The sequence below is a fragment of the Sodiomyces alkalinus genome (assembly GCF_003711515.1).
Source record: "Sodiomyces alkalinus F11 unplaced genomic scaffold SODALscaffold_6, whole genome shotgun sequence".
NCBI classification, from domain to species: Eukaryota; Fungi; Ascomycota; class Sordariomycetes; order Glomerellales; family Plectosphaerellaceae; genus Sodiomyces; species Sodiomyces alkalinus.
This window is the reverse complement of record NW_021167084.1, coordinates 1507581-1534294: the sequence shown is the minus strand read 5'-3', so window position 1 is coordinate 1534294 and position 26714 is coordinate 1507581. Positions and strand designations below refer to the sequence as shown.

The window sequence follows — 26714 nt, the reverse complement described above, 5'->3', positions numbered from 1 at the left end:
AACCTGAATCTCGCATTTTCGGCGAATCCCTCCAATCCGATAGCCAGGAATTACCGGTTCAGAATTCTGCCCGACTCGAGAATATTCCGAATTCAAGCTGAAGCAACCACCAAAACGACGTCATCGACATCGCATCGAAGCCATTGAAGCCATCAGGTCCAGATCACTCAACAACGACACCGAAAACCTCGTGCTTTTTGCCCTCGTGGCACGGGTCCCCCCTTCGACTGCCTGCCGCGTACTCGATTAACTCTACGCTCGCCAATGGAAAATCCAGGTCTTCCTGAAGAGACGGCTCGCAATGCAACCCCGGTCGCGGAGCAGGAAAAAAGACCTACACGATCTCTGAAGGAGAGTGTCCACCACTTCTTGACACGGAACATCTGGTCTGAGAAGGATGGGCGGAATCGCGACCACATCCCGCCCATGCCTGTCTGGGCTGGAGGCCTGCGTGTCGCCCAACTTGTACGAGCCATGCACCAGTCCCGTCTTTGATTTCGCACCTTTTGGCAATGCCTTGTTCGCCGTTGTTCCCCCTACCCCCCCTTTCCCTACAATCCGTCGACGTTCTCAAATTGCTGACCCTTACTGGCTTGACACAGGTCCTTGCGACCGCTACTCTGGCCCTGACTGCGTACGGTATTGCGACAATCCAACAAGCCTCGGGATATCGAAGAATCACGGTATGACCACCGCTCTTTCGGACACAGGGATATGCGAGTACGAACATCGAACGGTTGCTGACAGCTAGAAAGAACTGGAGCGGGACTGAGGGATACCGTATGTCTCAAACAATTCCCCCTCTTTCTCGGACTTCACCCGACTGCGCTGTTCTAGGGACATGTATTGACTTGGCGCAGCATATTCCTGGTTTCTCTTTTCTTGGACCTGCGTCTACCTGGCGTGGTTAGGTCTTGCTGTTACCCTGCTCCCTATCATGTACAACTGCTGGGTTCATTTGTGAGTCCATGCCTTTGACGACGCCCCGCCCGTTGTCCCGAACGAAATTCCTTCTGACTGGTAATTTGTCATGGCAGGGGTATCGAGATCCTGACTCTCCTCCTTTGGCTCATTGCCATGGCCCTCCTCGCGAGTCACAGTGACGAACTCGATTCGATCGACGCCTTTGTGGGCGGACTCGGACCCGCATTCGAGGCATACTACAAGGATTTCATTGAGGTTTACGCTCGGGGCTTCGTCGTAGCCACTTATGCCGCCACGGCTGTTGCTGTGTTCAACCTAGTGCTCTTTGTTATCACCCTCGTCTTTTTCGGTATGTGCCTGTAACGAAACGGCGACAGGATGGGCTTGGCTTGGCCGAAACTGTATACCGGAGTCTCCGCATGCTAACTCTGCAGCGCTAGGCCGGGCTCTCCATGCCCATCGCATGTCAGGAATGGCGACGACGAGACCAAGGCGCCTGCAGGGACTCTCCGACCCCGATCAGATTGTCGCCTCTCCCTGCACATTTGGAGCCGAAGTTCCGCATCCGTCACGGATGGCTTATTTCCCGCCAAATCAGTCAGACCAACCGTATAGCGGACAGCCTCCTCCTGGACCGTCGTACGACACGAATGTTGGCTCGCAACCAGCGTCATGGATGTCCTCTCATCCTATGCCATACCCGCATCACCAGCCTCAGAATCGTTTGCCATCGACCCCTTCGCAACCAGGAGCAGCCCATGCCGACTCTGGAAGCTATGTCCCATCAGGTCCGTCCTCTTTTGGGGCGCCGGGCTCTGTCTGGCCTCAACACAGCTACGCCATGTACGAGCAACAGGTGCATATTGCACCCCAGCATACAGGCCCATCTCAACGTGGCCCAGGGTCTCCTCCCCCATATCCCATGGTGGTACCTGTCGGCGGTACAAAGTCGGATCTTCGCGGCGTGCGTGAGACGCCCCCACCACCCCCAAACCGGACGGCGAGCTCGGTTGCAAGAACCTATTCTGGCCAACCAGCAGAGCTTCATAACGAGGACGTGGGGGGTAGGAACATGCCTGCCGAGCTCCCTCACGATCCACTGCCACGCCGTCCGGCAGCACCAGACCCGTAGTAGCATAACGGGTGCCGGTGGGCGGTTCACGGGCCAAGAGTGAGGGGGGAGTGAAAAGGCTTTCGGAAATGGCGTTGGTGGCAATTATAAGGGCGATTCTAACGGTCCTAAGCGGCGTTTACGGAACACGGGAAACACGGCATGCGTTATGGAGACGGTACTTTTCGGCAACGGGGACCGTTCAGAGGACACGGCATAAGGAACGGACATGGCGTACACGAGGGGGGAAAACGAACAAGACTGTCTTGGGTCTATTCTGGCTTATCCTGTCTTCTATGCATGGTCGGGGGGCGTTAAACTGGGAGTGGGCAAGTTCTTCTCTGTCAATAGCGACGCAAGGTCCGCCAATTTTGCTATTGCCAAGGAGGATCTAATTAAGGTGCCTTACTGGTAAGCTACCTACCTTAGGTAGGCGGCTGTTGTGATATATGGCTGGCGATGTACGTCCATCTATTGACGCCAAACCAGCAACCATTATGTTCTTGGACCTTAGATTGGACTTCTCCGCCACAAGTATCTCGTCCCAACGAAGCCAATAACAGTGGAATTACAGATTGTTCTCTTGCTTCACAGAGGAAGAAAACCAAACACCCGAGGAGCACATCACAGTCCCAATTCGGATATGGGGGATTGGCGAGGCCAGGTATTGGGTATAGTGACGCTTAAGATCACGGCGCCGGTAGTTTTATATATTACCCTCATGGTGAATGATTTGCCCAGCAAGTAGGTAGCGGTCTGCAAGGACAAAGACATATCACAACACGTAGCGGAAATAAGGATTCTCCTTATCAGTCAAGTCCATGAACGCAAGCTTAGCGCGCTCCTCCTCGTCAACGGGCGTCTGGTCGCGCCTCTTGTTCTCGCGCCAGAGGACCCAGTACAGGGCGGCGGCGGCGGCAATGCAAATAACGTAGCAAATAATCAGGCTGGTCCAGAGCTCCGGGTAGTGGCGGTCGCGGGACTCGCTGTTGACGAGCAAGGGGCCGACGATGTTGCCGACGCAGTAGGCGACGAAGATGGTGGCGGCCATGAAGCTCTTCTTGGTGTGGCCGGCGACGTTGGACATGCCGATGGAGATGACGAGGGAGACGACGGCGCCGAAGAAGCCGGTGATGCTGTAGCCGACCACGGGGGCGGGGGCGCGCGGGTACCACTCGGACTTCCAGATGAGGGCGCAGCCGGCGATGACGGGGAGGCAGCAGAGGGCCAGCATGATGAGGCGGGCGTTGTGGAGGGTCGTGCCCAGGTAGCCGGTGACGAGGATGGCGATGAGGCAGAGGCCGCCGAGGGGGAACTGGAAGAGGATGGCGTGGAGGGGGGACCAGCCGAAGGTGGAGACGATGAGGGGGCCGAAGCCGGATACGGCGCCGTTCATTGTGTAGCTTTTGGTACGTCTTGTTAGCTATGGAAGAGAGCTATGGGAGGGAGAGGGAGAGGGGGAGAGGGAGAGGGGGAGAGGGAGAGGGAGAGGTTGAACATACGCCGAGGCCATCATAAGAGCCACGAGCCAGACTTTGACATCAAGAATGGCTTCCTTGAGCTGCGACGACTTGAACGTGGTACAGCGCACACCGGTCTGACCCAAGCGAAGGCGCTCGACGGCAGCGAAGCGTTCGTCCGGGGTGAGGAACCAGGCGCTGACAGGGGAATCGGGCATGACGAAACAGAAAGCGCCGAACAAGAAAGTAAGACAGCCGGCGAGGAGGTAGATGTACTGCCACGGCTTGAGGGCGCCGGCGGCGATCTGGGCGAAGGCGTAGTTGAGGGCGCCGCCGATAATAGTAAAAAGGCCGGTGGCGGAGAACCACCAGCTCTGGCGCATGCTCTGCTCGCGCTGGGTGTAGTAGCCGGAGACGATGCACATGAAGCCGGTGGGGACGACGGACTCGACGAAACCGAGGAAGAAGCGCTGGGCGTAGAGGCCGCGGTAGTCGGTGACGGCGGCGGTGGAGGCGCAGACGGCGGCCCAGACGACGACGATGGCGCCCAGGGTCAGGCCGATGCGGTAGCGCTGCAGAGCGTAGGTCATGGGGTAGAGGCCGGCCAGCATGCCGAAGTAGAAGATGGAGGTGGCCCAGGAGAGGCGGGTGGTGTCGATGGTGGGCGGGGTGGTGGTGGGGTCGGTGACGACGGCGAGGCCCAGGTCGCCCGTCATGCCGAAGAGGACGGCGGAGCCGAGGATGGCCTTGTCGTAGTAGACCAGGCCGTCTGAGCAGAGGGTTAGCTATTGATATATCCAAATGCATATTCGACTTGCAGCATAAGAGAAGAGAGCGTGCAGAGAAGGGGGAAGACGCACAGCCGAAGATCATGGCGGGCATGAAGAACCAGTCGATTTTGCGGACGGCGCGTGAGGCGACGGCTTCGTCGTAGGCGTGCTGCTGCTCGCCGACCATGGCAAGAGCCTCGTCACCTCCGGCACGGACGGGTGACCGGCCATTTTCGTCGGCCTCATCACGGTGAACAGGATTACTGGTGGTTGGAGGGACGGGGGCGGGAAGGTTAGTCGTCGGCGCAGCATCCGGGGCGGCCGTGATAGCCGGCTCGGTGGAGGACTTTTCGGCCCGCATGGTGGCGGGGCGCGAATATGTGACGGGCACCTCAGAATTCTATGAATGATAATTCGAGCTTTTGTTTGTTAGAATAATTTGGAGAGAATAAATAGAAGCAAACGCGGGAAGAAGAGTTGAAGAAAAAAAAAGAGAAAAGAAGAAAAAAAGAAAAAATCCAATAGAGGCGAGATTTTTTTCTTCGTCCTTTTACGCTCAGATATCAAACCCCTCCCAATGCCGAGACCCAAGCTTTTTCGCAACCATAGTTCCACGTTTGATTTCCAGCTTGGCACAGATTTTAAGGAACATGCCGAGCAGACTTGGGCAACAGTTAAATGCTGTCATGTTATTATTACCTACGCTCTTCGCCAATATGCACAGCACAGCAATAGACCTAGCTGGCTGGAACCTCGACTTTAGAGTGGCGGAAGTCCGAGGATGGCCAGTCAAATCGAAGAAGCGGACGGGAGACGAAAGAGAAATTTGACGATGCCGGGGTTATGGATCCCGAGTTGGGATAGTGGGGGTTGGAGGTGTAGTGGGGGTTGGACTTGGCATATCGACATTTCTTGGTGTTAGACACCTGGCGTGGGATGACACACTTGCAGGTTTCTTAAGCTGCTTGGGTGAGCTCTGTCTGGGCTCGAAGACGAGACTTCTGCTCCCCAGAAAGCGGAGGCTCGACGTAGGTAGAGAAGCTAGCCTAAGGTAGACGAGATTCGAGATTCGAGATTCGAGATTCGAGATTCGAAATTCGAGATTCATGCTAGAAATGAAGAAGTGAGAGGGTCAAGGACATGGTCCATTTATCCGAGTTGTGATTTGTCTGTTAGGGTGGGAACAGTGGTCCAGATCTGGATTCAGAAACATGAGATGGAAGGGAATAAGAATTGAAAACAACGCAGTGAAAACTTACCTTTGAAGCTGAGGGCACAGGTACATTTCCTCTCATTACAGTATGGTAAATTAGGTAAGGTACCTACCTAGTTGGCGAGGATGAGGTGATGTGATGTTCATGGGGCAAGGGTAAGGAATGACTCACAGGAGGAGATGGAAGGCATGAACGAGTCCATTGTTCCATAACAGCAAGGCAGGCACCAAGGTCGAGTACTTATGGGAAATTAGCCAGCTTCCTTCCAACCAACAAGCAACAAAAGCAACTTGGCGCAGCGGAAGCGCGCCGGGCTCATAACCCGGAGGTCGAACGATCGAAACGTTCAGTTGCTAACTTGTTTTTTGTCTTGGCTTTTTTTTTTCTTCGGCAGTTTCTCTAGCGGTATCACCTATGACTGACAGGGCTTGGTGTATTCATTCTGTTAGTAATCCTACTCGGTACCTTTTGTTTCTCCGTAGCGGTACAATTTTCCGCCTACTTTCGGCCTACTTTCGGCCCTGCTCGTAGGGCACAAATGTGACCCCACCTTGACTGAACCAAAACGTCGTCGCAACTGCCCCTCCAAGCTACCCCGCACCACCCCGTACCACACATACTCCGTACGTATTCCGCTCGGCTTGCGACGGGTTTGTGCAGCCCAATTCCGTCATCGTCGTTTATGCCGACTTCAATGTGCGTGAGAGGAAGGAGCAAGGGGGAAGAAAATAAACATCTTAGACAGCTGAATTAATTCGTACCTGCCAGACATAATCATCCTCCAACAAACCATCATCCAAGATCCTGCAGTTACGGTACAGTGATTCACTGATTCATTTTCAATCTCCTCAATACCTCGTAACCTACCATACAGAGCACAGGATACAGCCTGAGCCACTAAGGTAGCCCATCACTCAGCCTCTGTCAACATGTCCCAAAGCTCGTGGCTACCCATCTCCCCTTCGAGCCACTTCTCACTCGCGAACATCCCTTTTGGCATCATCTCAACCTCCTCCGGCCCTACCCATCGTCCCGCCGTGGCCATTGGAGACCACGCTCTTGACCTACGAGCTTTCGCTACCGCCGATGGCTTCTCCGCCAACCCATCCATCCAGAACCACGCCGGCGTCTTCTCCTCAACTACCCTGAACGCCTTCGCCTCCCTGGGCCGCCCTTTCCACCGTGAAGTTAGGGCCTACCTCCAGTCCATCTTCGCCGCCGACACCCCTCACCCTAGCATCCTCAAGGACAACACCTCGCTCCGCCAGTCCGCCCTCCTGCCGCTGTCCGAGGTGACGAACCACCTCCCGCTGAGCATCGGCGACTACACCGACTTCTACGCCGGGAAACATCACGCCTACAACGTGGGTGTCCTGTTCCGCGGGCCCGCCAACGCCCTACAGCCCAACTACACCCACCTCCCCGTGGCCTACCACGGCCGCGCCTCCAGCGTCGTCGTCTCCGGCACCCCGATCCACCGGCCCTGGGGCCAGATCCTCCCGGACCCGAAAGCTGAACCCAAGATCCCCGCCCTGTCGCGTTGCAAGAGGCTCGACATCGAGCTGGAGCTCGGCATGTTTGTTGCGCGGGAGAACGAGCTCGGAAAGCCCATCCCTGTCGACCAGGCCGAGGACTACATCTTCGGATACGTCCTCTTGAACGATTGGAGCGCGCGTGATATCCAGGCGTGGGAGTACGTCCCACTGGGTCCTTTCACGGCCAAGAACCTCGGCACGAGCATCAGTCCCTGGGTCGTGCTCGCTGATGCCCTGGAGGGGTGTAAGACGGCCGGCATTGAGAATGAAACCGAGCTGTTGCCTTATCTGAAGGAGAAGACTAGGGAGAATCTGCTGTCCATTGATTTGGAGGTGGATATCATCAGTACGTTGTTTCCCCCCGCTCCTTTTCGTTTTTTTTTTCTGTTTCTTTTTCTTTTCCTTTTCTCTTCTTCTTTTATTGTCTGGCTAACACTCTTTCGCAGCTCCCAAAGGCAACAAGACGACCTTCACAAAGACCAACTCGCGCAACCTCCTCTGGTCGTGGCCTCAGATGATCGCTCACCACACCATCACCGGCTGTAACCTGAGGACCGGAGATCTGCTCGGTTCCGGCACCATTTCCGGCGCCGAGCCGGGCAGCGAGGGCAGTATGCTGGAGCAGACCCAGGGAGGAAAGGGAACTATCAAGCTGGAGGGAGGGGAGGAGCGCAAGTTCATCGAGGACGGGGATACGCTGGTGATTCGAGGCAGAGCAGGGGAGGAAGGCGCCTTGATCGGGTTTGGAGAAGTGTCGGGCACCATTCAAGCGGCGCTACCCTTGTTTTAGTGGATGTGTTACCCCTAGTATTCTATTACTGGACAATATAGAAATGTCGGACGGGAGTTGATGCCGAAGTTGGCCTGGTGTGTTAGAATTGGTGGATATTCTTAAGAAGATAATTGATCGTCTCCAGCCACACAATTGTACCATGTCTCTTCAACTTTTGCATGTCCCAAGTCCATAGAGAAAATTCAAGTCTACGGTCTACCTTCATTTAATCCGCCTTGCCCCTTAAAGACTCGGGAGTATCAGGCTGCACAAAGTACCCAGCTTTCTTCACAGCAGGGAGTTCCTCCAACTGCGCCATGATGCGGTGAATAACGGGAAAGGGAGACAAATCAACGCCATATCTCCTCGCATTCCAAACAGCAGGAGCGAGACAGCAATCCGCAATCGAGACGTCGTCGCCCACCGAGTAAGTGCCGGCCGAGGAAGCGACGAGCGTCTCGTAAGCCGCGAGGCCCTCGGCCATGAGCCCGCGCATCCACTCGTCTACCTGGGCGTCTCCTGCGCCGAGATGGCGCACGCGTCTCGCCACGCGCAGGTTCGTGACTGGTTGGATGTCGCAGGCCACCGTCAGGGCCAGGCTACGGGCGGTGGCGCGGGCGCGGGGATCGGAGGGTAGGAGTGCCGGGGTTGAAGGATGGGCTTCTTCGAGGTATTCTAGGGCGGCGACGGATTGGGTGATTTTGAACGGATGTGAATCGGATGATGATGATGACGAGGAGGAGGAGGATGAAGCAGATGGGGTGTTGTGACAGACGAGGAGGGGCACCGAGGCGGAAGGGTTGAGGGCCCGGTGGGATTCTGAGAGCTGCTCGCCTTTGAGGAGGTTGACGGGGACGAGGTCATAGTTTAGGTTCTTGAGGTTGAGGGCTATGCGCAGCCTGGCCGAGCAGGAGGAGCGGAAGTAGCTGTAGAGGGTGAAGTCGGGCATTTTGTCGCAGAGGTCCAGTAGGCTGTAACCTGTTTTCTGGGTCTTGAATCTGGATGGTTTTAAATCAAAGTATTTCGATGAGAAGAAAATAAAAGGGAAAGGAGAGTCAAAAAGAGTGAGTGAGTGTAACTGTATAAGTGTGGTATTGCCCAGCGCATATCCAACCTATCTATAAGGTACCTTGATATAAGGTACCTTGACGACCGAAGGGCGCGCTTGATGACGGCATGCATGCATGTGGGAATGTGTAGGGAAGAAAGTATTGCTCCGTACTCCGTCTCTCCAAGTCGTTGTTCCCGGCGTCTTCTATCGGTCGCAAATCCCGCTGCTTTCCGAAGTTCCGCAGGTGAAGCGAATTCCTGCAGGGATCATCTGACATTTCGCCGTTCCAAGGACATTTTTGTTAGTTGATCTAATAAAAGAAGATTTTTACAAGAAACAGAAGCCGGGAAATACTACTAGGTGAAAATGCGGTGACAATGTGTACACCGAAGGTCAAGATCTAAGGTCAATCAGATTTCCAACTCGTCGCTGAGTAAGCGAACCGACCGCCGTCACCAATGGTCGCCGTTGCTGTTGGCTAAGATACAAGGTACGTGTACACCGTTGCTTCACCGTTGCACAGACCTTGTACGCGTCCTTGCGTCATTTCCGCCAACCACGCCCCGATCCCCCTGCATCCGATTTCTCCTCCCCCAGTTATAACCAACATGGCCTCATCCATTGCGCGCCCTACACGTCTCGCTCCCGTACAACCTACAATGCGTGACCTATATCTTCACACACTCTTCACTCCAACTGAGCTCGATCCATCGGGATGATTCAGACTCCCTGCCCAACTCACTCTCGCCCAGGATGACGAACAGCGACGATGCCGAGCGAGCCCGACCACCACCCGAGAGAAAACAGCAAAAACAGCAAAAACACCACCACGACGCCAATGAAAATGACGGCGGCCATCAGCGCAACATCACCCATTCTCCAAGGTTACCCTGTCTCCCCCCCGAAATCTGGTGCCAGATCATAGCCTCCATCACCGACAGCCGCTACATCCCCCGCGCCTGGCTCAACCTCCGCCTCACATCCCGCTTCCTGAAATCCGTCACCGAGCGCGTCTTCGTCGACCTCCACCTCCGCCGCAGCCGCCTCGAGTTCCTCGCCTTCGACCCCGTCACCGACATCCATGGCGACCCGCGCCCGCTCGACTTCATCCTCGAGTTCGACCGCCTGTCCGACGACGGCTCCCGCGCCATCTACACCGACAAGGAGCTGCACGCCCACCACGGGCCCGAGCGCCTCTGCGCCGCCGACGCCCTCGCCTACCCGGACGGCGTCACCACCGTCCACCAGGCCCTCGTGTGCCAGTGGCGCCGTCGAGTCGAGGCCTACACCGCCCCGCAGCCGCCGGAGAACAGGCACGAGGTGCCCCCGCACGTGCTCGTCGTGCGCCGCATCGCCAACGACACCGAGCTGCCCGGTCTCCGCGTCGACTACGACGCCTTTGAGGTCTCGTTCCTCTGGCGTCCGGCCCTGACGGCCCTCTTCGCCGAGGAGGAGTATAACAAGTGGGCGGCGGCTGCTTCGGCGGCTGCTTCGGCGGCTGCTTCCGCTTCGGTTTCGGCTTCGGCTTCTGCTTCTTCGTCGTCTCCGGCGTGGTCGGTCGTGCCCTCGGCCGCGTGGCGGGAACTTCGCCGCTCTCTCGAGGATGGCCGCATCAACCGGCGGACCCTTTCCCATGTTGTGAAAAGCCGGCTCGGCGACCGGCGCAGGGTGGACGCCAAGGTCCGACAGCTCCGCATCCGGAGGTATTACTGCCGACATGGCCAGCAGTTGTCCTCCGGGGTGTTCCTGACACCCGAGTACCTGCGCAAGACGCGGGAGGTGCGCAGTCTCCGGCGCGACTTGCGGCGTGACGTTATCCCCGACGAATGGCTCATGGGCGACGACGAGGAGGAGGGCCGCGGCACGTTTTACGACGGTATGGGCATCTCGTACCCTGCCAGCGATCCCGAGTCCGAGCCTGATGACGAGGATCCTCGTTCCGGGGAACCCAAGTTCGGTGTCTCGGCGTCCTGGATTGATGTCAGATGGGAGCTGCAGATGGCAAGGGCACTCTACAGGGGCGCGGTTGGCTCTGCTTCCGCATGATCTGATCCCTTCCAAGTCGGCCACCACCGGTCTTGTTACACGCTGTCCTTCCTCGCAGGCGTTTCCATGGGTTACGCAGTGTTGCGCATTTATTTACACAATTCATCAAGAACGTATCGCAAACTCGGCCAGTGAACACCCACACTCTGGTCGTTGGAGCCTTCTTGTTTCCTGTAGCGGCTGGAATCCTCTGTACCCTTAACCGAGCGAGCGGAGGCCAAAGATTGACCCCTCTCCCAGCGTCTGCGGCATGGCAATTAATTATCGAATCCGCCACCGCTCGCTTCGACAAGAAAAAAACGATATACATACTTACGTTGTACACTAGACCAGAATTGCAAGTGTGGCCCACGGAGTTTTCCCTGCATCAAGGATTAATACCGAAATACCGATTTTCCAATGGAAAAGTCGTGCAATCAGGCCAGGACTGAAAGCCCCGGATCGCTTGGCCCGGTCTATCACCTTCCCTATTCAGCCGTCTTCTCCGGATGGGTTACGAGGTCCCGCTCAACCGCTAACTGGGATCAAACGAGATTCCTTTTCTGGTCTCAGCTCTTGGGGCTGGCGAGCGAAGACCTGCGGAGCTTGTTATTTTGCGCACCGTGAAAGAAGGCAAGGGCATGCGGATTGATCAATTGATAGGGGGATCGGTCATTTGAACCATTCATTCGGTTGCACAAAACCGCCCATCTGGTGACAACATGACAGACAACAAGGTCGACCTACTTCAGACAGGACAAGACCAATAGAGGAGGGCGTTTCCTCCTGAATGCAACCCCGAGCCCAGGCCCTCTGGTTTACATTCCCAACCGCCGGGGGACTACGTAAGGCTTACTAGGTAATCCAGGTTCGTCGCTCTCTTCTGGAAGCTCTATGCAACTGCTTGGAGCTTGAGGATCATTCCTCGTCAACCAGCTTCCCTTTCAAGCGTAGCTCGGAGGGGACAATCAGACTGGGGCTCTGGGGTACCAACCACCAAGCAAGGGTTGACGATGCCGCCATGTGAAGCCAGTCGATGACTCGGAGTCGGTCAACAGTGTCGGACCGCATGCCCATATCACTTGTGCACCTATATGAAGGCTCGTTCCGACCTTGGTTCTCCTGCCTCCTCCTCTCCAGCTCAGACTCTCTCCACGACGTCCCGTCCAACTTGATTGAGTTCAGTTTCCTAGACCCGTTCTACCCCTCCCCGAGCCGACCGTCGTCATGCGTTACACCACCCCCATCCTCGCGGCCCTCGCCGCCACGGCTACGGCCACGGCCCCTATGGAGCGTGCTACCAAGATGTTCACTCTTGAGACCGCACCTGGCGAGACGATCGAGGTGACCGAGGAGGAGAAGTTCCAATTGATGGATGTACGTGAACTTCCCCTCTCTCCATGCTTCCCCAGTACCTCTTTGCGTTGTCTTGTTAGGGGAATCCTGGGACTCTCTGACACACCGCACAGCAAGGCAAGCACTTCTTCGACATCACCGAGTTCAAGGACGCCGAGATCTCCGCCCTCCGCCTCCTCGAGGACGACTCCCGCCCTTTCCCCAACAAGCTGCACCAGCGCTGCACCGTCGAGAAGCTCCACGCCAAGATCGACCTCGACACGATCAAGACCCAACTCGAGGAGTTCACCACCTTCCACAACCGCTACTACCAGTCCCAGTACGGCGTCGCCGCCGCCGAGTGGCTGTACGAGCGCGTCCGCGAGGTCATCCAGGCGAGCGGCAACCCGCTCGCCACCGTCCGCCTTGTCCGCCACGTCGCCTGGGCCCAGCCCAGCATTGTGGCTACCATCCCTGGCTCGGACCGCGACCGCATCGTCGTGGTCGGTGCTCACCTGGACTCGGTCATTTCCGGTGATCGGGGTGCCGGCCGTGCTCCGGGTGCCGGTACGTTTCTTTTACGTTTCTTTCCTTTCCTTTTATATTGGTTTCTTTTTCTATTCTTTTTTTATTTTTATTTCTTTTTTGCTTTTTTTGTTCTCTCTCTTCTTCCACTTCGCGTGACCTGTCACTCACACCATCTCCCAGACGACGACGGCTCCGGCTCCCTCATGATCCTCGACGCCCTGCGCGTGCTGCTCACCGACCCCCGCATCGCCGACGGCGACCTCCTCAACACCATCGAGTTCCACTGGTACGGCGCCGAGGAGGCCGGCCTGCTCGGCTCGCAGGACATCTTCACCCAGTACCGCGGCCTGAACCGCCAGGTCGTCGCCATGCTGAACCAGGACATGGTGGGCTACAAGGGCCGCGACGGCATCGAGCGCTTCGGCCTCGTCACCGACTGGACCTCGCCCTCGCAGAACGAGTACATGAAGCTCCTCATCGGCGAGTACACCGACATCCCCTACGAGGAGTCCCGGTGCGGCTACGCCTGCTCCGACCACGCGTCGGCCAACCGCAACGGCTACCGCTCCTCGTTCGTGTTCGAGACCCCCTTTGGGAACCATAACCCGCTCATCCACACGCCCAACGACACGATGGACACGGTCGACTTTGACCACGTCTACCAGCATGCTAAGCTCACCACGGGGTATCTCTATGAGCTGGGCTACTGGCCTTTTGCTCCTGAGACGTCTTTGTGAGGGAGGGACCCCCGGAAGGATCATAAAATAACATAGTAGATAATGAAGGAATCAAGATGAATGATGACGCTTGGAGACATTTACAAGTTTCCCCCGTGGGCTTCATGTTTCGAACCCGATGAGGGAGAACATAATGATTACCTGGGAGAGTTCTATGGCGCCTACACGCCTTACCCTGAGTTACTTTGGTACTGACTGGACTTATATGAGCATACGGGCGCAACTCGTGGGACGTGGTTTGCCAAAAGGATAAGAGAATAGACAATCTCATGTGGGTGGGACGGACAGGCCAAGCGCAAGGGTCGGATCGTAGAACCGACCCACAGGACCGGCGACGGTCCTTGGCTAGTTATCAGGTAACAGAATCTGGGACGACGGCCGGCTCCGACGCCCGTGAGCCTGGCCCGGACGGGTCCGACGGGGCCTCCGTTTCGGACCGTTGGGACTTGCGTTACCGGTAACCGGACTCAGGCCGAGGAGCTTTGTCCGGGGAAACCCTCCAAAGTATGGATTCCTCTCAATGAGACATGTGAATTCAGATAGCCAGCACGGAGAGCATGCGGTACAGAAACTTCTGATAAATTTGTCTTTATCCGCAAGTATTTTCGAGGTTAGTCGTAGTCTCGCGATTCCCGAGGAAGAAGGACATCGTGTCGGTTCTTAGTGATGACAAATCACTACTGGGCTTAATGACTCAGCAGCTTTCCTTTGTATTGGGGTCTGGGCAAATGATTGTGTTTGCCGGCCCATGGTATGGTGGATTTGATTGAGTAATACTTGGGTAACAGAAATTACCGGATCAGCCTTTCGGTCGAAGCTCGACAAAACTCGACGCAAGGACTGCAGAAATTCGAGTTTCGGATCCCGACAAGCACGGAGTACAACGTACGTACACGTGTAGGGTCGGGCCCGCTAGGAGAGTGGTCAAGAAAGAAGAGAAAAGATTTTATTTTTGTAGTTAATCGTTAGGGTCCAGACGACAGCTGCACATGGTGTAGCGCGAACATCTATAACTTTACGGATATATAATTGCGCACACATTAACTGTGAGAAGGACTGGCGAGATTCGGGATGTCGAAGTATCTGAGAGACGAGTCAAGGTTTCCCAAGTACCTAGGGCTTACGCTCTGGATATGAAGCTAATAAGAATCTGTGTGTGTCTTACAGAAGAATGACCGACAGCGCCCAAGTCTCTCTTCATTATGGTTTTCTTTTTTAAACCTGTTTTTTAAACCAGTTTATCATCTCCGCGGCCCCCGGAGAAGTAACGAGTTGGGAGTCGAGAACTGGATGAAAGCCAGGGCAAGGTACTGTCAGTGTGGCTGTTTTCAGACGTGCGGCCAGTCACATGGGACAAAATTGTGGGGTAAGAGTGTCGGCTCCAGCCCACGGAGTAAAATTGGCCGTTCTGCGTTCTGGGAAAGATGATGAGGGGAGAAGCTACGGTGACCATTGCCCGAAAGAAACGTTCAATGTCTCTTTCTCCATCTGTCTCGGCCAATCGGTCCTCATTTGGGGCGACCATTTCGACGAAACCAACCCATATCGGTGAGGGTTTGTTTTACGGAGGAATTAAATTTCTTCTCCCGCAGCAGCAACGTGCTTGACAGCTACCTAAGGTACTTCGTACCTACCTAAGTGTTTGCTGAGAATATGAGGAAGGGCATCACAAGTGAATTTCACCGCTTAACCGCCCTGTGTGCGGGACCCTGACATCATATCCTGGGGTAATGGTCTAGACCAGGGGCTGGTGCCGGATCTTGGATCTGCAAGGGGTGCTCTGACCTCTACTCAAGTGGTTAGCGGAATCTGTAGATGGTAATTTGTAATTACGTGTACCTTAGAGAGGAACGCGAATTTCAGAACACCGAGTAATGAATTACCGTTCAGCTATCGGACTGGAATAAGGCATTCGAGAGGAGAGAAGAACGTGTTATTTCGGAGTTTCTAACGCTGAAATAATCGAGGCAGAAGACGGGATTGGAGTGGGAGGAATGCGGGGAAAAAGGAAGGGGAAAAAGGAAGGGAAAAAAAAAAAAGACCCACCGGGAATTGAAGCTCGGTAAGGTACGGTACGGTATGATGTGGGGATTAGCGTCCCGTGATCGATTTCTTTTGTTCCTTTTTTTTTACCCCTTCCGGTCTTTATTTCCCCGATAACACTACCCATATTGCTCTTCCATTTTCTACTCTGTACTTCGTATTCACTTAATTAATAGGTGCAAAAGAAGAGGCTATATGCTTCGTTCTATACTTAGGATACTGGTTGGTGTAAGTAGATAGTTACAAAGGGATATATGTTTCTCTCAGAAACAGCACTTGGATACCCACCTTACTTTTATTCATTGCGCGAAGAAAAAAGTGTCCAAATAATTTATGGACACCACTCTGTACGGATCTGCGGAGTACTCGAGAGCTGGGATCTACTCCGTTGTGCCGTGTATGGTCGGGGAAGAAAATTCGATACGAATGAACATCAGATCATCTATGCGTAAGGTATGCCAGGTAATTATATTACCATTATCACAGTCTGAGCAGAGAACCCTCCCGATTCATATGGCGCAGTAACGATCTTAATATAACTGCTACATGATGCTTATTCCGATTGAAAACACAGCAACATGGCGTGTCCTCTCAGAATCGAGGCTTTCATCAATGCCGTAAATGCCCCTGGAGGAACAAAGAACCGGACGGACCGGACACACCACCATAGTCAATGCAAACAAAGTCAGCCGGACATATTGGCTCGGGCTGTGTGTGCGCTCTGCCTAGGCCGTGTTAGCCCGCCTGTAAGACTGCCACACTGTACGACGCTCGTAACGCAAGTCTAAAAGACATAGATTGACCAGTAAAAGGCGGGGGACCTAACCCCGTGACCCTTTGTTGGAGAGGGCTGTACATTGTCAGCACAGTGTCAACATTGGAGACGAGAATCCCAAGTGGGGTCACTTCTTTATTCCATGACACATAGTTACTCGATTTATGGAAAGTCATCGAACTAGGGCCCATCGTCGACGCGAAGCTGAAGCTACCGAGAGGGAAGGAAAGGGGGGCTGACGGTCGAGGAATAAAACCAAAACCATAAAGCCACGAGGAGTTGCCCTTCTTTGTCGTGTTACTTATCTTTTGGAAGCCTGCTTTTCTCCTTCAACCGACACCTTTCCAGGCTGTGAACCATTAATAACGAAAGGAGACGCTGCAGTTGTTCGGCCTCTCTTCCATCGAAACGAAGATTGACAAGCAAACAGACCAGCTCACTACCCGTTGCGGTGTCCAAAGACATTGGACCTTCAAGGTTAACAATCGGCGAATTTGTCCGGTACACCCCAGTTCTCCACAGACGAGTCGAGGGACAACAGGCAAGGAAAGAATCAAAGCGAAGGGAAGGGAAAGACAGGCATTGCGACTTGGACTTGGGGAGACAGAGAGACTTGGGCAGACAATTCTACAATTTACTGTCACTTCTTTCGCCTCGGACAAGCAAGCAAACAAGGCAAGGAGAACGGGCCGCTGCAACCCAGGTACAGCCACGTCACAGCACGTCACACCAGGTGTGTCCTGCCCAAAAAAAAAAAAAAAAAAAAAAAAAAAACCCACCGCCAAAATGCCACACCGAGTCGCCGACTTTCTACGCTCCTCCACAGAGACTCTCTCTGCCGCCGCCAAATCCTCCCTCAAATCTTCCATCCACCCGCGTTCTGAATCTGACTCTAGTTCTCAGCGTCGCGATTCCTCCCACTCTCGTTCTCCCACTCGGAGTCGCATCGACCGTCAGTTTTGCCGCACCCCCAGCGTGTCTGATGACGGCAGTGACCATTTCGTCCCCTTCATTCAAATGTACGCCCCAGAACCCGTCCCGGCCAACATCCGAAGCGAGAGGAGGAGGAGGAGGGGGAGCAGGGAACGTGGTGATGTGAAAGACAGCAAGGAGAAGGTGAAGCAGCAGCATGACAGCAGCCACGCCCGCCGACTGTCTATGCCTTTCGGCCGAAGCAAGGAACGTCGCGAAAACCCGCACGCCTCCCTGAGCTGGGAGGTCGAGAGCCCGCCAATCATCTTCTATGGCGAGGCCGAAGCCTCCACCGGCGCCCTGGTGTCAGGCCAGCTTTTCCTCGACATCAAAGACGAGGCATTGGACGTGGACTCCTTCATCGCCACCTTGCTCATCCACGTGCACCACAAACGGCCCTTCTCCTCCCACTGCGCCGACTGTACCGACCAGTACACCGAGCTCAAGCGTTGGGTCTTCCTCCACACCCGCGATGGTGTACCCTCCGCTCTGCGCCGCGGCCGCCATGCTTTCCCCTTTTCCGTTCTTCTCGACGGCCACCTCCCTACCACCATGGAAACCTCGCTCCTCTCCATCTCCTACGAATTTCGTGCCGAGGCCGTGTTCGCATCCCACCCGGACGCTTCGCCCGCCCTCAAGCCCTCGCGCCTGTCTTTCGACCGCATCTTCGAAGTGAAGCGCTCTCTCCTCCGACCCGACACCCCGCACCAGTCCGTCCGCATCTTCCCGCCCACCAACATCAAGGCTGCTGCTTCCTACATCCGCATCATCCACCCAGCCGTCTCGGGCCAGAACCTGGCCCTTCGCCTGGACGGGCTCGCCACCGCCAACCCCGAAGCCAAGAGGGTCGAGTACTGGAAGCTGAAGAAGGTGACGTGGAAGCTCCAGGAGACCATCAAGACCGTCGCACCGGCGTGCAAGAAACACATGCCGCACATCCCCGGCGGCGGCGCCGCTGCTGCTGCCGTCGACGGCACAAGCACAAGCACAAGCGCCGACGAGGCGGCGCAGCGCAAAGGCGTGTTGCGCACCGAAACCCGCACCCTCGGCGAGAAACACCTCCACGGGGGCTGGAAGTCGGAATACACCAGCACGGAAGGTCGGGTGGACTTGGAGTTCGAGTTCGGCCTCTCGCCCGCCATGCTGGGCTCGTCCCGCCCCGGATACGCCTGCGACGCCGGGTCCCGCGACGGCACCTCGGTGACCCACGCCCTCGTGGTCGAGATGGTCGTCTCCAAGGAGTGGGCGCCCGTCGGCAAGCCGCAGCTCGCGTCGCAGACCGGCACCGGCCGGATCCTGCGCATGCACTATAACATCATGCTTACCGACTTCCCTGGCTTGGGCATCAGCTGGGATAACGAGGCGCCGCCCGTCTACCAGGACGTGCCGCCTAGTCCGCCTGCCTACCAACCTGACGACGGGGCCCCGGGCGCGGATTATCGGGACCTGGAGCCGCTGGATGCTGTTCGGGGCAGTCCCGAGCTGGCAGTCAGGGACTGGAGGTGGGAGGAAAGCGATTTGCAATCACCTTGATTTGATGGCTCGACGCTTTTGCCAAATAATGACCGCCATGGAGATACGCGCGCACAAGGTTAAAAGGGGAATCCAAAAGGGAGAAGGGGGGTTGGGGGGGGGGGGGGGGGGGGGGGGGGGGGGGGGGGGGGTTGGGTTCTGCATCTTTTGGCGTTCAGGCAAACCTCACAGCATATATTGGGCATTCAGCGACCACGCATCGCTGCGATTTGGGAGCGGCAAGCTGGGACGATGACGATGACGCGAAAGAAATAAAATATTCTATTTTCCACTCTGTATCTTGTGTGGCATCAGCATTCTCATATATCGTTGCGCCAGTTATGGCGACTTCGGCCTACCTTTGCTATACATGCCTTGGTCATTTTGAAGAGGCGGACCCAGGACGGGGATCATGTTCTGTGTGGCCACACGCGAGGGCATGATCAACCGACGCCCCGTCTTCCATGATTTTGGTCGAGAGCACAAGGGAGAAGATCGCGTTGAGGGGGGCTATACATGCTACCGAGACTTACCATGTGGTGGGTGGCAGGACCGAAGCGGCGCGAAGCGGAACTACCATGGCATTCTCATCGTTGGTACCGAATCTTGTGCGAAATTCACCCAACTTTTGAACGTCGCACCAAGGTGTCTTTTGATGGGCGATTCCAAGGCGGCGGATGGTTGGAATGGGGAAGTAAGACGAGCCAGCCAACCTCTGGAAGCGTGTCTGGGCTCCTGTTCGCGGACATCTGATCGTGGCAGACAGTTCGACAGTGTTTCGTTTCGGGGTCGGCCTATGCTGCCCGGGGTGGCCGGGGACTTGTATGGACGGTCGTCGGAGATGTAAAGACGGTTCAGTACATTTTGACGGGGGTGTTCTCTGAGATTCGGGCGACGAGGCGGCGTGGCGGCGTGGACTGGAAATTTTGGGCAAAGTTGACCATGTATTCCACGACATGAACCTCGTCATCGCATCGCGCCGCACCGGCCACCTGTCGGAGAACCGAATGCAGGCCACGATGCCTTGATGAAGATGCATCGGTGTCGCCGCGCCCGAGGAGATTCGAGATGGCTATCGTCCCACTCCAAAGATAATGTCTATTGTCTTGCCGGCGTTGGTTTTCGTCCATGCAGAAGCTCCGTCTCTGGGGAATCGAAGTGAAGGGCCGAGGTGCATCATCATCATCGTATGTGATTGAAATATGGTGGACGGTCAATTCCAAGGACACCAAAGTCCATTCCACCACTGGGGACAACGGTTGCGGCTTGCGTTTGTCGCGGGGGCCTGTTGCCCTGACCTTGGGGCCATGTTGGACGAATACAGGGCCTCAGCGGTGGTCCGCAAAAAAAAAAAAAAAAAAAAAAAAAAAACCCAGATTTTCTGTCGCGCGACTCTCGACTCGTATCCCAAGGGACATATGGCGACGGACTACGGACTTGGCGAGGTGTTGCTTCTGATACTGTGTTCGGGTAGGGTCTGGCGGAGGCGACGAACACGAATGACGTAAAATAATAATATTCAAAACAGTCGACTCGAGGTGTCCCTGGAAATGTCGCACGTAGCGTGATGACTGATGACACGTCCCTCAGACCGTGGGAGCGATGCAATTTTGATCAACCAGCTATGAGAGACCGACGTCATAACGAGATGTCGAGGTCCGTAGCCCGTACACTAGAGTGGAACATGAGTAGAGCTCCGAGGGGTTGGTTCATCAGGGGTCGCTGATGCCAGGTGCGTGACTACCTGTCATAGCAGGCAAAAGATCGGCCAAGGGAAGGCGTGAGTTTGTTTTGGCCCCTCGGAAACTCCGTGGGGAATGAGTCTTTAGCCGGGAGCCGGTCCGTGTGATCCCAACACTACTGCGTAAAGTTCACGGACGGACGATCGGCTAACGGAGCCGTCAGTCCCGGCTTCAGCGTAGAGTTTCGATGAGAAACCGAAATTCCCATCCATTCCCATCAAACTTCTTTCGTCATGGCGAGCCCGATTTCTCAAGTTGGGCACGAACGAGGCCCCCGTCTCATTTCGCTAGACGGGGGAGGGCATAGTGTGAATTGTTATAGAAAGGCGGGACATGACGCTGGCTTTGGTGTCATTGTCGTGGAGTATGTACGGAGAAACGACGCCATTTCGAATGGAGGCCAAGGGGTGTTAGTAATGGGATAGAGTTGAGAGGAGAATTTGAAGACACGTTCGGCAGGAAAAGAGAGAGAAGAAAATAGGAAAATAGGCAGGGCGCCTCTCACATGGTAAAGGCTTTTTGAGAAAAGGAGGACGAACGAGAGGGTCGAGCGCAGAGTGCAGATCGCAGACTAAAAAGACGGTGGGAAGGCCGTCGTTTTGGAATCGGAATCATGGAAACTGGTCAGGGGAAGAAAGAGACGGGCAGCATTGCGGGATGCAGTTCTAACTCGCCCGCAGAGACGACAAAGTCCGGAACCAGGATGCCGACGGAATGGAACGAATCGGGAGGCCAAGGGACGGGATAGAAAACGATTGTCCAATATCAAAAAGTAATCAATCCGAACTTCGAAATACTGCGTAGAATGATCAAAGATGGTCCAAAGGGCGCAATGCGAACGTAAAGTGATGCCGTAGGAATATAACTCTAAAAGACCCCTTCGCGCACCTTGACAGAAATCAATTCTGGTAATAGACGACGCATAGGCCAATCAGCGACCGTTGATAACAACTCGGGCCACGAAAAGAGCGCTTTCCTGTCGGGTTGGATTCCAACGGCCCACATGATTGGTACCCGGCGGGTACAGGTACATAGCGTGCGTGTATGCAATGCAACCCGTGGGGTTCCGAACTCGGAAAACACGCGCATAGGGTGAGCGGCTAGTACCTTAGCGACTTGTACTTCGTACCTTAGGGAGAAGTCGCATCTGGGCATGCACACTAGGTACCTGAAGGTACGATCGAAGTGCTGATCACAGTAGGTAATGAGGTTTGGAAATGCTTTCCCCAATCCCAACCTACCATAACGTCCTTCTTATTTTGTGGTTTCATTTCGTAATGTTGGGTGGGAGGGGGGAACAGGGAGATCATCACGCGGGAAGCGGGAGGGAGGGCAATGATATGGAAAGGGTGATTGATTGACTGGACAGACGAGCATGAACGATCGATATTAGTAGATTGGACGTCTCTTATCGAGGCACCAATTCCCCATTCCCCATTCTCCATTCCCCCTTCCCCCTCCTCCCACTGCCATATGTCGGTGCCGGTGTCGCTTGTCTGTCGTTTGTGCGCGGCCTGGCTAGCCCTTCATCACGTCTTGGCAAGCTCAAATCGAGGGGGTGGGACAACGGGATGGACGGGGGGTAGTCTGGTGAGGACAGATCAATATCAGTATCAAAAGACAAATAAGCACACTAAATAGTGGGCTGGCTGGCTTCACCGAGGGTGGGCAGTCGACTACAGAGTATGCATATATGATATCTCAATACGCTATCAACGACGAATCCATGGCCGCTACTGAAAATAGTAACAAGGGGTACGAGGTACGTACGAGGCACGGGGTGTCGCGTGCGAAATATAGGTACGGACTAATAATCATAACCAGTACCTCGTACGAGAATATACAACGTATTGCATTTCTACGGATATATCCTTCGTAGTTTGCTGAACCAGCGGATATGCCAACCGGCGGAGGATTTCGGGTTCTGTTTTTGCGACAAAGGAGTTTACGGCCTGGGCAGAGCCATCGAGAAGCCGAAAAGGCACTGCACCCGAGGAGGCTCTGACTCGCCACCTCTACTTCTGGATAGAAATACGGAGTTTGGAGTGCGTATCAGAAGTACCGGCAAGTATCGTCATAGTCCCGCAAATCAGGAGGTACCACGGGTGCGTTAAAACAGAACAGGCTGAAGTAATCTACCTAAATCTTTAATACAGCTGAGCGAGATGATCGACTTTGCAGTGTTAGACACTGAGGTATTTCCATGCGAACTGTTACTATGCCTTTTTTTCTTCTTCTCTTTTTTCCCCTTTTTTTCCCTCGTTCCTTTTTCTATTGGCAATCTCCGTCTCCCGCTTGAGAAACGGCAACAGACGCATCTTACCCTTTCTGCCTCTGGTACCTGCTACTGGAAGAAAAGAAAGGAAAACCTCGACCCGGTACGATTGGGGGAAGACTTTCCGTCTGAGCCACCCAGCAGCCAGCCCAGCCCTCCACTGCGAGCCCATAAAGGCACCAATTAGGCATCCGCACCCCCCACCATCGCCCCCCGCCATCGCTCAGCTAGGCACCCTGACACACACCCCGCTTCCCATTTACACCCCACTTCGCAGGTACGGCGTGGTACGGCCTTGGTACCGGCTGCAGAACTGTAGGTACTGTGACTGTACAGCATCGCTCAAGGTTCCCCACTCTCTTATCTCTCCCCTTTATCTCACAGACAACCCGGAGACACCCCGTGAACGTGAAGTGGCTGGCCTGGGAATCCGAACCTTGGGTCCAGCCTCGCCCCACCCACGACAGATAAAATCCTGGAAGTCCGCCCCTCCATCCGTCCGCTTCTGAATACCACAGGACCCTTAATCTCATCAATCTATTCTTTTCTTTCCACTTCAAAATACTGCAAATATCTCCTTCTTCATACTTTTTGCGGGTCAGGATCTTGCATTTTTCCAACGACCAATTTCTTGATTGATTGCGCCAACATCCTTCGCACGAATTCGATCATAATCCTATTCTTATCTTCTCTCTTCAGACACACACACACACACACACACACATCGCCCGCCATGGTGAGTTCCGCTCCCCAGATCTTCTTCGCATTGTCGAGGAACGAACGAAACGTTTTTGTTTACTGATTCATTTCTCCGCGACGACAGGCTCCTTCAGATACCATCACTTCGAGGACCGAAACCGTAAGCACAAACCCACATGAACACCGTCCAGCCACCTGACATGGGGCACAACCACAAACTCGTTCCAAATTGCTGACGTTATATTTCCCACAATAGCTCATGAAGTACATGAGCCTCGACCAGAAGGGCCAAATCATTGCCGAGTACGTCTGGGTAGATGCTGAGGGTAACCCTCGGTCTAAGTCTCGCGTATGTTCTCCCCTCCCATGTTCTTAGGTGCATCATGGCGGTGTTGCTCCCCAACTGGGACGAAGCAAAGGCTGACCTGTGATCGCTTTTCTTTTTTCCAGACCCTCCCGGAGAAGAAGAACTACACTCCCGAAGACCTCCCCATCTGGAACTTCGACGGCTCTTCCACCGGCCAGGCCCCCGGCGACAACTCCGATGTCTACCTGAAGCCCGTTGCCATCTTCCCCGACCCCTTCCGCGGCTCCCCCAACATCATTGTCCTCGCCGAGTGCTGGGACGCCGATGGCCAGCCCAACAAGTTCAACTACCGCCACGAGTGCGCCAAGATCATGGAGGCAACCGCCGAGCATGAGCCGTGGTTCGGTCTCGAGCAGGAGTACACTCTGCTTTCTCAGAATGACAGGCCCTATGGCTGTATGTTTTCCCTTCCCATTTCACTCCTCTTGCACCCCGCAGATCACTAACATCAAACGTACAGGGCCCGATGCTGGTTTCCCCGCCCCCCAGGGTCCTTACTACTGCGGTGTCGGCACCGGCAAGGTCGTCCAGCGTGACATTGTCGAGGCCCACTACAAGGCGTGCCTGTACGCCGGCATCAAGATCTCCGGTGTCAACGCCGAGGTCATGCCTGCTCAGTGGGAGTTCCAGGTCGGCCCGTGTGTCGGCATTGAGAGTGAGTGGTTTTTTTTTTCTTTCTTTCTCTTATCCCACACAATTTCCTCCTCGAGTTGCCCACTAATAATTCGTTCCTGCAGTGGGTGACCATCTCTGGGTGGCCCGGTACCTCCTGCACCGCATCTCCGAGGATTTCGGCGCCAAGGTGTCGGTGAACCCCAAGCCCATCCCCGGCGACTGGAACGGCGCCGGCCTGCACAGCAACTTCTCCACCAAGGAGATGCGCGAGGAGGGCGGCATGAAGCACATCGAGACCGCCATCAAGAAGCTCGAGGGCCGGCACAAGGAGCACATCGCCGTCTACGGCGAGGGCAACGAGCTCCGCCTCACCGGCAAGCACGAGACCGGCGCCATCGACTCGTTCACCTGGGGCGTCGCCAACCGCGGCGCCTCCATCCGTATCCCCCGCGAGGTCGGCGCCAAGGGCTACGGCTACTTCGAGGACCGCCGCCCCGCGTCCAACTCGGATCCGTACAGGATTACTGCCATCCTCATGGAGACATGTTTCGGCAACACCACCGCGTAAATGCAACCAAGTCGAGAAGATACCATTTTGCTTTATTTAGTTCCCGCGTGTTTTTTTTTTGGACATGAAGAATCAAGTTTTCTACTGTCGTCTTTTGCGGATTTATGGTACCACCTATGGCCGGTGTTCAATAGACAGCAATCGTTTGCTTTAGCATATAATTTTCTCCCACGATGAGGATGAGAAGGATGACAATTGGTGATGGTAGTCCCAAGAATACAATGATCCATACACATGTTCCTCGTCTTGCCGTCAGTGCGTGACTACACACATGCCTTGGCTCCTCTTCCCCATTCACTTCGCCAGCTACCTATTCTCAGATATCTTGCTCCATAAAAGGATAGATTCCGACTCTGGAAGGTATCACTTGTGCGAGAACGGCTACTACGTACGTCCCTAGGCCAAGACAAAACCCCCGGATATCGTGTTGCGGGTCTAGGGTCCTCGTCGCTTTGTCCAGTCCCTTGCCGAGATGCTGATGGGGGACCGTGGGGAAGTGTGGGGTTGAGGTGACGCAGCAAGGAGGACGGCCAAGACGCTGACTGGATCACGGATGACCGTTGTGTCACATGTGGAAGGTCAGGAACTTGGGCTCTGCTAAATGGAGTGGTCACAGGTAGACCCTTCGTGCGCAATTACAACTCGTCCGTGGACACATGCGAGAGGCGGATGATCGAAGACGAGACGAGGCGCTTGGCGGGTCGTAGTGTATGCTGTTGCACTCAAAAACGTACTACTACACCAAAAGAGAATCCTCTAATGTGTAGGTACTTCTTGAGGTATATAGTTCAACATAACACACCCCCCAGCCTGTATAAGGACGATCTTCGTGCTTAAAGGCTGACTGGAAACACACTTGCATCGACACGGCTTATGTTATATAAGCGGTCTTCTAGGGCACTAAAGCTCATTTAAGGCATCTCCTCGGCTAGGTTTCGAAAGTTTGGTGGAAGAGGTTATTACACGTCGCCTTAGCGACTAACTCTAGTAGCAGCAGCAGCAGTAAAATGTTACGCCTACCGTGGTTTCCGGAGCCCCTTAGGGGTAAGTTATCGCGCCGGTTATCGAAAATAGCGCTATTATTAATAGTGGTTCGGCTATAGTGGGTGGTGGTGAGGTTAGCGGTGGCGGTGAAACCGCCGCTCCGGTCGCTTAAAATAGAGCGCAGTAATAGTATCTAGGTTCGCCGGACGTTATTTTTATATTTTTGCCTGTAGCTTTTAGCTTAGGTGTATAGGATAGCGGTATATAACGATACCACGTTTTCTTTTACTAAATTAACTAAGCCGCGGGCGTGCGGCGCGCCTCCAGCGCTAGATTTTAACCTCTAACTTCTCCGGTCCACCCCCTCTATACACTCGTTATATTAAGATATACGCGGAAGATTTCGAACTTTTATCGCGGGAGTATCTTCGTTAATCCGTCTACCGGTATAAGGCTTATAGCTAAATAAACCACCCTAAAGGTCCCTTTACCGTGCTCCTATCAAACCTATAAGCGTTAAATATCTATATATCTAAGCCGGGTTTTAATCCTATAGCCGTCGTCCACTATAAGCCTAATTATTTAAGTGTTATCGTAATTAATATCCTAAGGGGATTCGGGGTTAAAGTGTATTTTTACGAATAGACGCTTTAATCCTATTATTTCCTTCGCGACTTATTCTAGAGCGAGTAGCTCTGCT

General features: G+C 54.7%; 10 protein-coding genes and 1 non-coding gene across 11 annotated transcripts; 8 read left to right on the top strand and 3 right to left on the bottom strand.

Moving 5' to 3' along the window:
• SODALDRAFT_180392 (hypothetical protein) lies at positions 1–2275 on the top strand. Its single transcript, XM_028607048.1, has 6 exons — positions 1–465; positions 603–683; positions 756–780; positions 861–960; positions 1038–1273; positions 1365–2275. The coding sequence occupies exons 1-6, from the start codon at positions 265–267 to the stop codon at positions 2054–2056; spliced, it is 1335 nt and encodes a 444-aa protein (XP_028465862.1). The 5' UTR covers positions 1–264; the 3' UTR covers positions 2057–2275.
• Positions 2276–2810: 535 nt separating this feature from the next.
• Positions 2811–4626, bottom strand: SODALDRAFT_340331 (major facilitator superfamily transporter; the record flags this gene model as incomplete). Its single annotated transcript, XM_028612938.1, has 3 exons — positions 2811–3438; positions 3538–4264; positions 4356–4626. 3 exons carry the CDS (start codon positions 4624–4626, stop codon positions 2811–2813), a joined length of 1626 nt encoding a protein of 541 aa, XP_028465861.1.
• Positions 4627–5763: 1137 nt separating this feature from the next.
• SODALDRAFT_t131 lies at positions 5764–5835 on the top strand. The gene has a single exon. It is a non-coding gene; the product is annotated as a tRNA-Met (tRNA).
• A 573-nt stretch (positions 5836–6408) lies between these two features.
• On the top strand, positions 6409–7804 carry SODALDRAFT_340330 (fumarylacetoacetase; the record flags this gene model as incomplete). Its single annotated transcript, XM_028612937.1, has 2 exons — positions 6409–7360; positions 7461–7804. 2 exons carry the CDS (start codon positions 6409–6411, stop codon positions 7802–7804), a joined length of 1296 nt encoding a protein of 431 aa, XP_028465860.1.
• Positions 7805–7812: 8 nt separating this feature from the next.
• SODALDRAFT_333816 (maleylacetoacetate isomerase) lies at positions 7813–9072 on the bottom strand. The gene has a single exon (XM_028612076.1). It carries the CDS (start codon positions 8733–8735, stop codon positions 8013–8015), a length of 723 nt encoding a protein of 240 aa, XP_028465859.1. The 5' UTR covers positions 8736–9072; the 3' UTR covers positions 7813–8012.
• A 132-nt stretch (positions 9073–9204) lies between these two features.
• On the top strand, positions 9205–11083 carry SODALDRAFT_180336 (hypothetical protein). Its single transcript, XM_028607047.1, has 2 exons — positions 9205–9327; positions 9590–11083. Exon 2 carries the CDS (start codon positions 9591–9593, stop codon positions 10881–10883), a length of 1293 nt encoding a protein of 430 aa, XP_028465858.1. The 5' UTR covers positions 9205–9327; position 9590; the 3' UTR covers positions 10884–11083.
• Positions 11084–11789: 706 nt separating this feature from the next.
• On the top strand, positions 11790–13597 carry SODALDRAFT_180290 (bacterial leucyl aminopeptidase). Its single transcript, XM_028607046.1, has 2 exons — positions 11790–12239; positions 12332–13597. The coding sequence occupies exons 1-2, from the start codon at positions 12090–12092 to the stop codon at positions 13460–13462; spliced, it is 1281 nt and encodes a 426-aa protein (XP_028465857.1). The 5' UTR covers positions 11790–12089; the 3' UTR covers positions 13463–13597.
• A 2486-nt stretch (positions 13598–16083) lies between these two features.
• Positions 16084–18785, top strand: SODALDRAFT_379276 (hypothetical protein; the record flags this gene model as incomplete). The annotated part of the gene is made up of 5 exons (XM_028615029.1): positions 16084–16217; positions 16375–16401; positions 16550–16571; positions 16653–17013; positions 17080–18785. 5 exons carry the CDS (start codon positions 16084–16086, stop codon positions 18783–18785), a joined length of 2250 nt encoding a protein of 749 aa, XP_028465856.1.
• A 125-nt stretch (positions 18786–18910) lies between these two features.
• On the bottom strand, positions 18911–20135 carry SODALDRAFT_333812 (hypothetical protein). Its single transcript, XM_028612075.1, has one exon. The coding sequence runs from the start codon at positions 19732–19734 to the stop codon at positions 19294–19296; it is 441 nt and encodes a 146-aa protein (XP_028465855.1). The 5' UTR covers positions 19735–20135; the 3' UTR covers positions 18911–19293.
• A 984-nt stretch (positions 20136–21119) lies between these two features.
• Positions 21120–23290, top strand: SODALDRAFT_360374 (hypothetical protein; the record flags this gene model as incomplete). The annotated part of the gene is made up of 8 exons (XM_028614257.1): positions 21120–21196; positions 21322–21351; positions 21422–21516; positions 21923–22064; positions 22148–22268; positions 22448–22611; positions 22870–23096; positions 23166–23290. The coding sequence occupies 8 exons, from the start codon at positions 21120–21122 to the stop codon at positions 23288–23290; spliced, it is 981 nt and encodes a 326-aa protein (XP_028465854.1).
• Positions 23291–23378: 88 nt separating this feature from the next.
• SODALDRAFT_333809 (glutamine synthetase) lies at positions 23379–25104 on the top strand. Its single transcript, XM_028612074.1, has 6 exons — positions 23379–23517; positions 23605–23640; positions 23737–23829; positions 23931–24243; positions 24308–24502; positions 24585–25104. The coding sequence occupies exons 1-6, from the start codon at positions 23515–23517 to the stop codon at positions 25028–25030; spliced, it is 1086 nt and encodes a 361-aa protein (XP_028465853.1). The 5' UTR covers positions 23379–23514; the 3' UTR covers positions 25031–25104.
• The last annotated feature ends 1610 nt before the right edge of the window (positions 25105–26714 follow it).